General features: G+C 38.4%; 1 protein-coding gene across 3 annotated transcripts; it reads left to right on the forward strand.

Moving 5' to 3' along the window:
• The first annotated feature begins 578 nt into the window (after positions 1–578).
• Positions 579–11,477, forward strand: LOC116255172 (DEAD-box ATP-dependent RNA helicase 16-like). Of its 3 annotated transcripts, none has more exons than XM_031630949.2 (16): positions 579–841; positions 1,954–2,325; positions 2,420–2,578; positions 2,725–2,814; positions 3,109–3,237; positions 4,218–4,318; positions 5,069–5,183; positions 5,482–5,613; positions 6,184–6,249; positions 7,360–7,536; positions 8,114–8,209; positions 9,359–9,499; positions 10,091–10,173; positions 10,548–10,585; positions 10,675–10,892; positions 11,253–11,477. In XM_031630949.2, the coding sequence occupies exons 2-16, from the start codon at positions 2,131–2,133 to the stop codon at positions 11,349–11,351; spliced, it is 1,839 nt and encodes a 612-aa protein (XP_031486809.1). In that variant the 5' UTR covers positions 579–841; positions 1,954–2,130; the 3' UTR covers positions 11,352–11,477. The 3 variants fall into 3 exon arrangements, with proteins under 3 accessions (XP_031486809.1, XP_031486808.1, XP_031486810.1); XM_031630948.2 differs by having other exon boundaries at positions 1,988–2,325; XM_031630950.2 differs by lacking the exon at positions 579–841 and having other exon boundaries at positions 2,188–2,325; positions 2,424–2,578.
• The last annotated feature ends 2,917 nt before the right edge of the window (positions 11,478–14,394 follow it).

A 14,394-nucleotide genomic window follows, 5' to 3' on the forward strand; every position in this document is an offset into this window, starting at 1 on the left:
CCAAAATCAACTGATTTATGAAATAAAGAGAATGTTGAGCAATTAATTAAGCAAGAATCACTGATTTAAATTTGGCCATTACAAAGTAAAAAATAAAATAATGGCAGGTGATTGCAAAGAGACCAGTAACAACAAAAGAGAGTTAACTAAAGTTGCTGCCGGCAAGCACTCAAATGGAAATGCGTTAAATCCGTCTTGAAAACTGTAATAAAATAAACTGGCTAAGGGTAAAATGAAAGCTTTGACAGTGGAAATTTACATGGTCACAATCATGACATCATAGTCACTTGGGTGCGACAATTTGGACCCCCACTGGCGTTGACGCGATGTGGGTACGCTCCAGGTGTGCAGTCAACGCGATGTGGGTCTGTTTCAGACATGCACTCATGTCTCGTGTCTTAAAAGGGTCAAACGTGAGTCTGGTGCAGTCGCACCCGATTGAATTCTTCCATGTTTGACGCGCACTTGACTCGCGTCAAAAACGAGTCCGGTGCGTCAAGAACGAGTCCGATGCGTCAAACAGCACCTGCCCTTTTCCGGACGTTTTTTCCGTCAAATTTGTGGGCGTTTTTTACAACTTAAGGGCACGCTCGGCTTGTCTCCCTCTCACGGTGCTCCCTGTCTGTGATGCTTGGGGAACTCTTTGCTCCCTCTCTCTGCGACGCTTGGGGAACTATTTGCCCTCTGTCTGGGACGCTTGGGGAACTCTTTGCTCCCTCTCTCTGTGCTGCTCCCTCACCCAGAGGCCAGAACTCGCTGTTCCCTCTCTGTGCGCTGCTCCCTCTCTGCGCTGCGTTCTGCGACCGACGCTTCTCCCACTCACGATCTGCGTTGGATTTGGGTAAACTCTCTCTCTCACACCCTTTGATATCAGGTTCTGGGTCTTCGACCGTTCGACGCTGCTCCCTCTCTGCTCTGTTTTAGTTTGTTGTTCTCTGTTTTAGACTTTTACTGTGTTCAACTGTGTTGTTTACGTTTCATGTCATGCATTCTCTGCCATATGTGGTTAATTTGTGTTGCTGATTTTCATTATCCTGTGTGTGATTTCTGATTTGATGATTCCACAATTTTCTGTAATTTCTTATGGTTTTTGAATATCAAATGCATCTAACTTGTTTGAGGAGGCCTTTGCTTTTATGATTTTATCGATGATCAGTTTAGAAGCTTTCTCTAACTCGTTTAATTACAGTCTCAGTCTGTTTAGTCACTTTAATGTTTATTAAATTGTTTATCTATAATCTATGTTGGCAGATAATTTCAATCATTGTCACAAAAAACGGGGACGGGTATTAAACGACGAGGAAAAAAACGGGTATAATACGGCAAAGTTTTATATATCGGGAATAAAACGGAAAAAGTTCGGCAAATTTTTTTTAAAAATTAAACATTTAATACATCTTAAAAATTATAAAAAATAATAATTAATAAAAAACGACAAAAAATGGGAAAATAACGGCAAAAAACGGGAAAATAACGTATAATACGGGTATTATATGCGTTTTTTGTTTTTTGACGTTTTTTTTAAAAAAACGGGAATAGTACGGGTATTATATGGCAGAACTGTTTTTGGCGTTAAATACGCGTTTTTTAAAAAAAAAACGGCGTGTTTTGTGACAATTTCAATGTAATAAATACTAAAGTTTATATAGATTCCATTTCAATATATAGTCTGTTACTCTGATTGTAAGTTGTAAATCATTTGAGTACAGTCTGTTTATTTGTCTATTTACAGTCTGTTTGTAACTCATTACTGTCAGTCCATAATTTTTAGTTTTCTTATGAAATAAGCATGCCATTTTATGATATTAAACATTTAATTTGGTAATGGAATTATGGAAAGCTTTATAAAATCTTTGACGTGTAATTTTGATCTTGTTATTTAATAATTTTGTGGTTTATATTATTATATTTTAAAAATAATAAAATACTCTTGCTGCACCTAAATTTTTTGAGATGTGCTGCACCGGCACCGGCACCCCGCACTCAGGTGACATAGATCCATATCCAAAAAGGAGGTTTTAGCTGCTAGGGTTCCTCTGCATAAAACCCAAAACTCTCCAAAATTGTTGTCGTTTCCTGCGTCGGAAGGACAGGGGGAGAGAGACGAGCGAGGGATAGAGAACGTCTCAAATGGCGGTTGAGGAAAGCGAGAAGATAGCAAAGAGAGCAGATTCGAAAGAAGTAGATGAAGAAGAAGAGGAAGACGACGATGAAATCCGAAGCTTCGAAGAGATGGGTTTGGACCCTCGCCTCATACGTGCTCTCTCAAAGAAGGGCATCACTCAACCCACCCCCATCCAATCTGCTGCCATCCCTCGGATTCTTGTAAGTAGAAAAAAAGCGTCTATTTTAATGGATTTTAGCATATTTTGATTTTTTATTATCATAATTTTTTCTTTCTGGTTGCTTTTTCATATAGCAAGGCAAAGATGTGGTCGCCCGTGCGAAAACCGGTTCTGGTAAAACCTATGCCTATCTGCTTCCTATGCTCCAGAAATTGTTCTCGGAAGCCAGCCAGGCCGCGAAAGCTGCTCCGAGGGCCGTGGTTCTTGTTCCAACCCGGGAGCTAACCCAACAAGTGATTCTCGAAGCAATTCTATTTACTTGTTTTGGAAAAGATCTTCTACACAATTGACATTGTTGTTATCAGTCTTTAGTTACACTGGTCATCATCTTCTTTTCATTTTCTAGGTGCAGTGACTAACATGATGCTTCTTTATTCAGGTTTACTTGGAGATTTCATCTCTGCTTGAACTTTGTAGAACTCTATTGAAAGTTGTACAGTTGACAGCTGCCATGTCCGATGCTGATTTAGTAAGTTTTTCATCCTTGCATCAGTAGATGGTTTTTCATCCTTGCATCAGTAGATGGCACATTGAGCTTTGCTGCCAAAGTATGAGAAATCATTTTAACTGGCACAGCTACTTCTTGTGCCCTTTGGTTTATGCCCGTGAGTCTGCATATTTGTACTTAATCACTCTTTTTCTGAAACTTCCGATTATGAAATGCTCTTTTGACATTTCCAGCATAGTCTCTTGGATGATTTCTGTAGATATAGTAGTAGTTGCAGACAAGCTAATCTATTGGGTAATGGTTCATGCCTTGCAGCAAGCAGCATTTATTGGTTCTCCTGATATTCTGGTATCAACGCCAGCCTGCATTTCCAAATGTCTGTCAAAAGGCGTTCTTCAATCATCATCTTTTCAGGGATCACTTTCCATGTTGGTTTTGGATGAGGTATAAGTTTTGAGATTACTTGTTTGCATACATAGTGTAGCGATTGTTCAAAGTTCAAACGTAGTATTCAGCAGTGTTGTTCGTATCGTACGATACGACTCGTCTGGGTGAAGAAAACCCAGACGATATGAGCTCAATACGCAATACACCCACGTATTGTGCTCGTATCGGGTGTATCGTACGATACCGGGAGGTGTATCGTACGACACACACGGTACACCCCATATCGTATGATACAAGGGTTAAAATTTGAAAAGGATCCCCAAGGCCACTTTTTTGCATCATTTTTTTTTAAACCGAGACCCTCTCTCCTCTCTCTAATCTTCTCTAAAGGCTATGAGAGGGAGAGATGTTGCTGGTTTCTCCACAAAATCGCTGATTCGAGGAAGAAACCATCGATTTGACGATTAAAAAAATCAATTTTATGATAGGTTACAGTACATTTACGATTTTTACGATAGGTTATGGTACATTTACGATACAACGTCTAGGTCGGCTCGATTGATATGCGATACGATACGCCAGTGACAACATTGGTATTCAGGGATATGATATCTTTATGTTTTGTAGGAAGTAGAACAGCACACTTCCTTTAAACTTTAAAGTCATTTTGGAAGTGAAATATTCATCACCCTTGAAGAATCAGTGGATCATGATGTGCATTTACTTTCCGTCATGCTTTCCTCATGCATCTCATACTGTTTGCATGTTTTTTCTAAAGTCTAAACAAAGCCATGGTTCTAAAATGTGGGGGGCAGGGAATAAATCAAAGTGAGAAACAGTAGGCCATGTGAAACAATAAGCTGGAAGTTATCTGCAAGTGCTCAAAAGGTTATTTTGGAATGTTCCTTCATAGACCAAAAAGCAGAAACCACATAAGACATATGAAGCCTTCTTGGTCATATCATCATTCCTTTAATATTGGTTGAAAGTTCACTGTTTGATTCATTTATTTCATTTTTTTTTTGTTTAATCTTCAGGCTGATCTTTTATTGTCCTATGGATATGAAGAGGACTTGAGTACCCTTGCTCCTCATGTTCCTCGCCATTGCCAATGTCTTCTCATGTCTGCAACTTTAAGGTATTTTTCTTTCTGTGCATTGTTTTCTAGTTTGTTATTCAGTTTCCACTGTACTTTTAGTTTGTTTGCACAGAGATCATGCATGGTTTTTTTTCTATTCCTCTCATCTCACAATTGCTATGTTTGTTATTCTAAAGGGTTCTTTTCGTTTTTCACTTTGAGATTGTCAATGAGAAAATTGGTCTACATTACTAGGTGTTTTTCTGAGGTTTTGTCTGGTATGCATTTTTCCCACATTTTGAGGCATTGAGTCTTGTTATTTGTTTTTCTATCCATATATGTAAATGGAATCTATATGTTTATTCCGCTTGAGGATAGTGTCTGTTTCACCTTTAACTGCAGCAGCCCAAGTTTCTCTGAATGTATATCTGTTATCAACTGTCAATGAAAATTTTATCTGTTGAGTGCTGACTCACGCTTGATTGGTTGCCATCTTTCCAAACTACTTGGTTCAAAAGTTTCACGTGGTGATATATGATTAGGCCTCCTTAATCCATGTCTCTTAAGAAGGCAAACTGAGCTTCTCTTGAAAAGAGTTGCTGAGCTTTCTCTCGTGCATTTTACTTCATAAAATGATAGCACTTTCTTCTGCAATTAATTGAATGGTGTTGTAATTATCTAGGCGGGGAGTTTGAACCATGACCTTTCATCTTTCTCAATAGCAATCTTATAATACTTCTCTTGATCTTGTGAGTCTATATATTTGCAAAGTGCTGACAATTTTTGAATTTTTTTGCATAACTGTAACAGTGCTGATGTCGATAAGTTGAAGAATCTTGTCTTGCATAGCCCTTATATTTTGACTCTAGCAGAAGATGTCAATCCAAAGGAGGGAATTGTTCCAAGGAGTGTACAACAATTTTGGGTAATGGAATATTTTTTTCTATGTTTTTTTATAAGGCTGATACAGTGTCTTTATGTCTCTCAGTGGTACTGGTTAATATTTCTGATATACGTCTTAGTGATTAAGTTTTAGGAGTATGATCTGCCAATTATGTAAATATACTCTCTTTCTACTGGGAGATGATGCAAACCATCAGTGTTACTTTGTGTGGCCAAAAAATCTGGTCATAGCTATTGTTTTAGCTTGTCTATATTCTTTTTCCTTCTGCAGTTATTTCAATCAATCGACAATGAGACTGAATTGTACTTTTTTTTTTAAGATATCTTGCAGCGCTCAAGATAAACTGGTGACTATTCTTGCTCTTTTGAAGTTGGAACTGGTCCAAAAGAAAGTGCTGATCTTTGTCAACAGTATCAATATGGGCTTTAAGTTAAGACTCTTTCTCGAACAGGTAAGAGCATAGACAGCAAAAATAATGATGTCCCTTCAGAAAATTATGGGCTACGCAAACAAAAAAAATGGAGTCAACAATTCTATCACATCCTTTGTAAAAATAACTGCACTTAAGGCTTTAAACAAATGTAACTATCAATCTCAGAAATGATATTTGGGACAGAATCACGTGCAAGGAAATCAACTGAGATCCAGTAGCTTCTGATTTCTCAACCTGTGATGAAAACAAAGAATACTTTTAAAAGGTGCTGTTCTTGAGGATAGTTATTCATATTGATGAATTAAATGTGAATATCAATGGTAAAACTATTTTCCCAGTCACATAACATGTCGATTGTCAAATCATCAGAAAGTAATTTTTCATATTTCTTCCTGTTGAAAATATCCACTTTTTTTTTCATGCATTAAAGATGAAAAGCAAAAAGATCATGTTTTATGAGCAGGACACGGTGTTTTATGTTTTTGTTTTTTTGGATTCTGGATATTAGTAAGAGTGTTTATGGACAAACTCTGTAATTCTGTGTTCCATTTTCAGATCTTTGTTCTCATTTTTTTTGTTGATGAACAGTTTGGAATTAAAACTGCAGTGCTGAATGCTGAGTTACCACAGAACTCCCGGCTTCATATTCTAGAGGCATGATCTTGACCCTCATTGTCTTGATTTTGTTTCAATTCGCATAATTCATCCTAATCAAATAACAAACCTAAGAACATTTAGAAAATCAGAATGGCAATGTGTTACCATATGTTTATGTAGTATCAGTACCACCCAATTTAGTTTTCTTCCTTGTAATTTATGTTCTCCATATATGTTTCTTAAAGCGTAACTGCTTATCATGAGTTAGCTGGAGTTTCCTTTTTAAGATTCGGTTTTTCTTTCCCTAAGTGGGTCATCATGCTAGAGTAGCCAAATCACCCATAGGATGCCTTCTCTTTCCAAGCAAGTGGAGGAGTTTATAGGCTGTCAAAATTTTCCTTCCATTTGCTTGAGGGCTTGCTAATGATGTGGAAACATTGGTTCTTTGGTTTCAAGGGTGAACCTTATGTTTGATTAGTAACCAGACTGAACTAAAAAAAATATAAAAATTGTCTTTGGTCTACTCTGTGAGGATAGATAATGGTTATGGAATTGTTAGACACACTTGATTTTTCTTGAAGTATGCATACCCCAAATCATGTTTGGCAGACCTCCAAATGTTGCACCATTTGTAACTGTTTTTTAAATGGAAATTGGCATATATGCTATATAATAAATCTAAAGCATGAAAGGAGAAAAGAAATCTATTGTCACTTGTCAGGCTAATATTGTGATAAGAAATTATATAATTTGAAATAGATATTTTTTTCAAAGGCCTCATGTTTACTTGGTATTAAATTTGGCTTCTAGAGTCTAGATGTCCAACCATAAAAACAGGATGCTTCGACACTACTTGATATTAGTCAATATGGTCAGAACCAAGTCTTGATAATTCTTCTGCTTCTCCAAATGCATCACATGACCTAAGTCCATATTGTCGGAGTGAAAACCTTCTTTTTCTTCAGGGAATACCTCTCCATTTTTTTTTTCTTTTCACAACTTAGTTAAACTTTTCATTGTTTGTTGGTGTTGCTCATATTCTCTCTTGCCCTCCCCTCTCTTCCTCTCCTTCTTTTGCACATGTGTACAGCACCCACATACGTATGCACTTGTACAGAAAGTTGTAAAAAAATTCTCACGCTGCTGATTTATTATGTGATATATCAGGAATTCAATGCATCACTTTTTGATTATCTAATAGCTACCGATGACTGCAAAGTGGAGACAGAAGAGTCCAATAAGAAGATCAATGTGTCTGAAAAAAAGTCCAAAAAAAGATGGAAGCAGAAGTTGGACTCTGAGTTTGGTGTGGTGCGGGGCATTGACTTCAAACATGTCTTCACAGTAAGCTTTTTCTTTCTTTTTTCCTTTAATGAATGTTTTACTCTACTTGCAAATGCTTAGTTTTGGACCCATTGTATTCATGAACTTGCATGGAAATTGCATTCCTATCAGGCACCTTACAAATGTAAAAGCCGGAATGCATTTCATTTCCTCTTCGAGTGGTTCCTACTTAAGAAAGAGACACATATAGAATTCAGAGCTAGGCTTGTAGAGTCATATTCCACACTGCTGTTTTTCTTCAATTTCTCAGTATTGGGTCATCTGGATGGAAGTTATTGCACCATGACGAATGTCCTTCATTCTATCATCCTATGCATCCTTTAGCATATGAAAGGGGAGTTCCATGCTCTTTGGGCCATGTGTATTAGAACCTCTGTTGGTTCGTTTGTTGTGTAGTGCACTCATAATTGCTTGGATTCCTAGAGATTTATTCTAAGGATTAGATCACCATTTCAGTCAGTTGTCCATTAATCAACAACATGACAGAATGAATTTGGATTGTAGTTCATACAGACTTATTTCTTTCTGTCACTTGATTTAGAGACATTGCTAACATATCTCTTGCACAATTTGGCAGGTTATAAATTTTGAGATGCCTCAGAGTCCTTCGAGATATGTACATCGAATTGGACGTACTGGAAGAGCACATAATACCGGTGCATCTGTATCCCTTGTAAGTCAAACTGCTACTTGCAAATTTGCTTTGTAAAGAACATAAGCATTTTTGTTGGCTTGTAAGACCCTGGTCTGCTCTATATTGTATATTAGGATTGCTTGCTACTTCTTTGTTTTAAAATTTTGAGATATTTGCACTAGCATTTTTATTAAATAAAAAATGAAGTTCACTTTATGCTTGAACGGTGGAAATTTTACTTTTATTCAAGACAACAGATGAGTGCCCAAGAGGTTATGTCAGAAAAGTTTCCAGCCATGTTTGTTCTACCCATTCATGTACATCATCATGATGAGCTACCTTCCTATATCTGCATGAATTGGACAATACCATGGTATTTCCCCTGCTTATATTGCCCATGTTTACTTTGTCCATTGGATGCATAGCAATTCATTCAGGAATGAAGTAATGGAGTTCACATATTATTGAAATGGCTAGCCCCATCAGTGAAACTTTTCCATCAGAATTCAAATGATGAAGTTTGGTATAAATGTGTGATGAGTCGATTTTATTCAGTTAGTGTAGCCTGTTTTGGAATATTTACAACATCTGTTCTATATGGATCTGTCCATTCAAATTGACAAATTTAGTACTTAATCATATGCTAAAATATATTCTAAAATGGGAACTGCTGCTGATTGAGAAATGAATGACGAAAATGAAGTCTCTCATGCAATTGCTTTTTGGGGAATAAAACTTGAAACATCAAAATAAGTTTGGAAATAAGTGCTTTTGGTTGATAGTAATACATTAGAATGGCCAGAACGTGTAAACACTAATTTGTCCTTGGGGCTTGGAGGACACGTGACTACTAAGTTCTAACTTTGTTACTTTATCCTGCTTGTGGTGTGTATGAATTATCTTCCATTTTATGTTTTGTGTTTGTTTTCTAATTGCTTACTCATGCATGCTTCCGATCTGCAGATATTTCAGAGTGTTGAACATGTTTTTTTCTTTTCTTGGTTTTCACTGTTCGAAAGGATAAAAATTCTAATATGGAATCCTAAGCCATTAAGAACAGAAATCTCCTGATCCTATTTCGTCACTGTTATGAAGGAAAATGAGTTTGTGTGTTTGTGTTATCTTGTCTGTTGTAGAAATTTTAGGCATTAAAGGATGATAAAATAAATCTAATTATTGTTCATTTAGGTTTCTCCAGATGAGGAAGAGGTCTTTGAAGAGATTAAAACTATGCTTGGCGATTCTGATGGTCCCGATTCGTCAAAGTTGATTGCACCCTTTCCTCTACTCTCAAAAAGTGCTGTGGACAACTTGTGGTATAGAGCCCAGGTAAAGTACTTGTACCACATTCTGGTCTATTGGGATGACCATCCACAACTATTGGTTAATAGATTGTCTCTGGATATATATATATATATATATGCTACAGGGTCCCATCCTGTCTCCACTGGTTCTGTTCCCAGGAGTACCCTCCAAAAGGATCCTTTCCTCTCAAAATATTGAAGAGTACTCTTTCACTTCATAATAAATTTATTAATATGTGATGACTCTATTAAATCTAAAAATTGAAAGAATGCCTATAATAATCATGCGATCTGGCATAAATCATGTAGGCTCATAGACTAGCTAGTAGCTATCATGTAGACTCGCTATCACTCAACTCCTTGAACATAAACATATCCTGATATCCAAAGAATAAAAAATTATTGACGACAGCCTAACTTTAGTTTAGTATTTGATAAAAAACTATACATATCTTCCCCCAGCCAGGGCTGGGACTAGTTTTAGCTGCTAAGTGCTAATTTCCCTTTTCTTGGGTTGTAGAAAGAAATGGTAAACTATACCTCATTATTTGTCCTATTGTAGCTCCTGTCTAGTAAAATTTGTAGATATCCTTAATATGAGTGTTAATTTGTTCAGGACGTTGCTAAAGGGATCACAAGAGCTAACATTAGAGAATCGCGAGCTCAGGATCTGAGGAATGAGATTCTTAACTCAGAGAAGTGAGCATCCTGGACTTTCCCCCTTTCCATTCTTGTGTTTCTGATGGCATCTGTTATCTGGTAATGAAAACACTTTTATGTTTCACAGCCTTTAAAAAATAAGGGGCTGTTTGAATGACAAAAATCAGAGAAGTGAAAAAGAAGTTGTCTATGTGAGCTGATGAAGTGAGCAGAATGCATTCGACTTTTATGGTTCACTTGGTTATATGGGCTACATGTCTGTTCATCTGCAACATGAATAGCTTACCAAGTTCCTGGGCTCTGTCGTGTGCTCAGTCTTGGGTCAATTTTGTCTGTGGCTCTTCTTTGGGTTGGCGGTGACATTTAGTGATTGACAATTAAAGTGGTTTGACAGTGCGTTGTTTTGGTTTCAGGTTGAAGGCTCATTTTGAGCATAATCCAAGAGATTTAGGTAAACAACTCAACCGACATGTCCTTTGTAATTGCAGTGCATGCACCAGACATGGATTCTTAAGGTGACACATTGATTCAATCTTACAGATTTACTAAAGCATGACAAGGTGCTGAGCAAGAAACCACCTCCATCTCATCTGAAAGCAGTTCCTGATTACCTGCTGGATCCAGTCACGGAGGAAGCTAGGAAGATTGTCAAGCTCTCCAGGGCTGCAATGCCCAAAGCTGGTTCTTCCCGTCGTCATCATGGTTCGAAGGGAAAATTTCGTAGAAGTAAAGATCCATTGAAGACTTTCTCAGCTGAGGTACTCTCACAGTGTGGCATTAGCATTATTGTTTTGCTTTTTCTTCTCCTCCATTCATGATTCTGTCCTCTCCAGTTCACCAGACAATAATGTTTCTGACTATAATAAAAGCTTCAGTGAACCAGAACAACTTAACAGACTAGACATCAATGCGTGGGGTGCATCTCATGTCGTAGTGTGGCCTAACCACTGATTTCCGATGAGACATCTTAGACACTTTGTGTTCATTTTGATTATCCGTGTCCAGAGATCACACATTTTCCCCCAAGTAAAACTAGCTTCATTCAAATACCATACAAATTTTCTTCCCATGCATAATTATTTGGAACTAAGTGCTACTACATTTTCAATTGCTCTCAGAATCACAAAAAAGGTCGCCGCCATGATGGGAAAAGGAAAGAAGACAGAACTGAAGCATCCGAGAATAGGAGTTGGAAGAAGGCAAAAAGCAGTAGCTAGATCCTCGTTTGCAGTAATGGAGGATCTTGCAGGTTTTGCTTATTTAGTTTTATGTTCAAGTTCTTTGGGCTTGGCCCTGCAATTTTGTGCCCTAAATCATCATTTCCTTACTATTTTTTGTTCACAGTGATTTGAGCAAAATTTTATATATATATATACACACACACACACACACGGAGGTGCAATATACGGTAACCCTTGAACGGCAGAGGCAAATATGCACACCAATAAAAATGTTTTCCAGTTTTTAATTGGACAGGGGTCTGTTTCAACACTTGACTTCGAGAGGGAGAAATTGTACCACTTTCATAATGTGCAGATTCCCTAGAGAATCGTTACTCAAAAAGGTGAACTGAGCTTTGGTGTCAAAACGGTATCAATGCTCGAACTTTTGAATTTGTTTCTTTTAGTTGGTCGAAGCTTTTAGACTAGTTTGTAACATAACTGGCCGCAACATATTATGTGAAAAGAAATAAAAACGCCTACAAATTCAAAATTGGTACACTGTCTTGACCGTGAATATATGAAGAAAAATTTGGTTCACTTGGCGTCTGAGTCTCTATAGGAACTCTTCCTAACATTTCGACAAAAGGTTTCCAGGACTCAAAACACTGCTGTAAATAAATCAGAGATTCCAGAGTTCTAGCCGCTGATGAGAGCAAAACGTCAATCTGTGCTGCATATTTGACAGTACATCTCACGGTTGTTCACAACTTGTCAAGCTCTTCATCCTTTTCCCTTTCCCCTTGGTTCGTAGAAGATTGTTAATTGAGAGCATGCCCGAGCTCGACTTCAGAAAAGTCGTGCCAAAGTCGTACGGGAGTCATTCGGAGTATTGACTCAGACGCAAGTGCTAGAGGACATGTCTCTTGATGTCGTTTAAGAACGTTAGAGAATAGTTAGAAAATATAGCTTCTTTTAGTTGGCATCGTGCTAGAAAAGTTAAGTTGCAGAGAAGCATAATGAAGTTCTAATTCAAGGCTTTCTCCTAGTCCTGACACCCTTGGCAATGAAGCTGGGCATAACTAAGATTTTGCATATTTGTGAAGCAACCATATTAGGCTTCTCTAAGGAAAATGTAACTCATCATAATTAAGTTCATTTAATTATCAAACGACCATCTTAAGACTTTAAGAACATGGGCAGAGAGGAATAATTAAGGCTTAACACAATCTTTTGTCTTGGTAAATAAATTTTCCATTATTTATCTTAAGATTGTTTTCCTGATCTTAATTACGCAAAATCACGGATTAATTCGAGGTTATACCCTCGGCAAGTGCGATGTGGCACCGCAAGTAAAAACTTACTGTGCCCATAAAAGGTTGCCATTTAAAACGTGATTTAGACACATTCCCCAGTAGTTGTTTACACAAAAGATTAAAAAAAAATGTGTGTGATTGCCTGAAATAACCAAAAGAAAAAGTTCAAATTTCAATTTTTTTTTTTATTTACATGCTTAAAACGAGTACCATCTTACGATTCACAGCCGGTCCCGTGAACCTTTTTGTTGAGTCTTTTACCGCGTTTCTGTTTTGGTTAGCGCCTTTCTGTTTAACTTTATGTGAATAGTAGGTTAGGCGCAAATTTTCAAGCATGGAGCATTGCGCGTTAAACGTTAAACTGCAATTTTGGTAAATTTTCCCCTTCTTTCAAGTTACCATTTTAAACTCCTTGGAATTTTAAGGTCAATTACCCATACGTGCAGTTATTGCAAATTATCCAGTTTTCTGCCTCTTTAGTCTTTCCTGCCCCGTAAGCGGAAAACCAACAAAGAAGCTGATTAAGTTTCTTGATGGAGAGAGGCGTAAGAAGCAACGGTAGAGCCGTGGAGGCGCACCGTTCAACTTGAAGAGGAGCAACCATGAATTCGCTGAAGAGGACTGAATCTCCCATCTAGTCAAACCACACAAAAATAACGAAAACACGTCGAACTATAAAAAGAAAAGTTGACTACGGTGACTGAGGCGCCTTGGAGCGGATGCTCCCTCTCTCTCCCATGGTCGCATCCGTTTGAAAGCGGCCTTGTAAAGAGGAAGACTGAGACCCAATTGCCCCCGCCTTAATAGGTCAGAGGAGAACAAACGGCACGGCCGAGATGGCCTGTGACCTGGTCAGCCGATCTAACAGACGCGTAACTGAGCCCTTTCATCAACCTCTGACTTTCGCATCAAGACGTTGTGCTGATGTGCAACCACAGGTGTCTTTAGCAGCTCCATGAACATCAAGATGAAGCTTCTAAAACTTCATAAATCTCTCTCTCTCTCTCTATCTCTCAGAAGCATGTTTAGAGAGACAGAAAAGAGAAATATCAATAGTAAAATCAAGAATCTGGAATTACTTTTTATGCTAAAGTCACGTAAGTAAACAAAATTGTAGCGATTGAAACAAAAAAGTAAAAGAAAAAGGTAGGTCCGACCGTACAAATATTTACAGCAAGAAGGAGAAGAGATCGATCTCATGTACTGGAAGCAAACTGAAAGGAAATCCAGGAGGTGGAGAAAGAGATAAATCCACGGGGATTGGAAGGCCCCTGATTCGGCAGATCAGGAGAAGAAAGAAGCCGTCCGATCAGATAAACGGAGGAAGGAAAGGAAGAATGCTCAATTCAGCGGAGCCTTTGTGCTGAGAGGAGAAGGCAAGATCGGCCGCGCGTAGAAAAGGACGCCCATGCGCGTGCTAACCCGCACGACCGCGATCTTCTCCCTCGCGTCGAGGTCCTCGCGGACGTCGTCCTCAACGAGACGGTGATCCTCCTTCCTGATTCTCAGAACCTGGCTATGCACGATCTTGCACCCGCTCCGCTCCTTCCCTCCTCCACAAAACCCCATGCATAACCCCTGTGGATCCTCCGACACACCTTCCGACTGCAAGAAACCTGAAATCCGGCCGGGATCGTCCGGCTTGCAGTCGGAGGAGGACTTCCAGGCTTTGCCGACGGTTTCAGGAAGAACGCCCTCACAGCCGATCCCCATGGCGACAGACACCTCCTCCGAAACGGAATCAACCGTCATCTGGCAGAAGAGAAATCCCGATCCGAAAGAAA

This window comes from Nymphaea colorata, chromosome 5, assembly GCF_008831285.2.
Source record: "Nymphaea colorata isolate Beijing-Zhang1983 chromosome 5, ASM883128v2, whole genome shotgun sequence".
Lineage (NCBI taxonomy): Eukaryota > Viridiplantae > Streptophyta > Magnoliopsida > Nymphaeales > Nymphaeaceae > Nymphaea > Nymphaea colorata.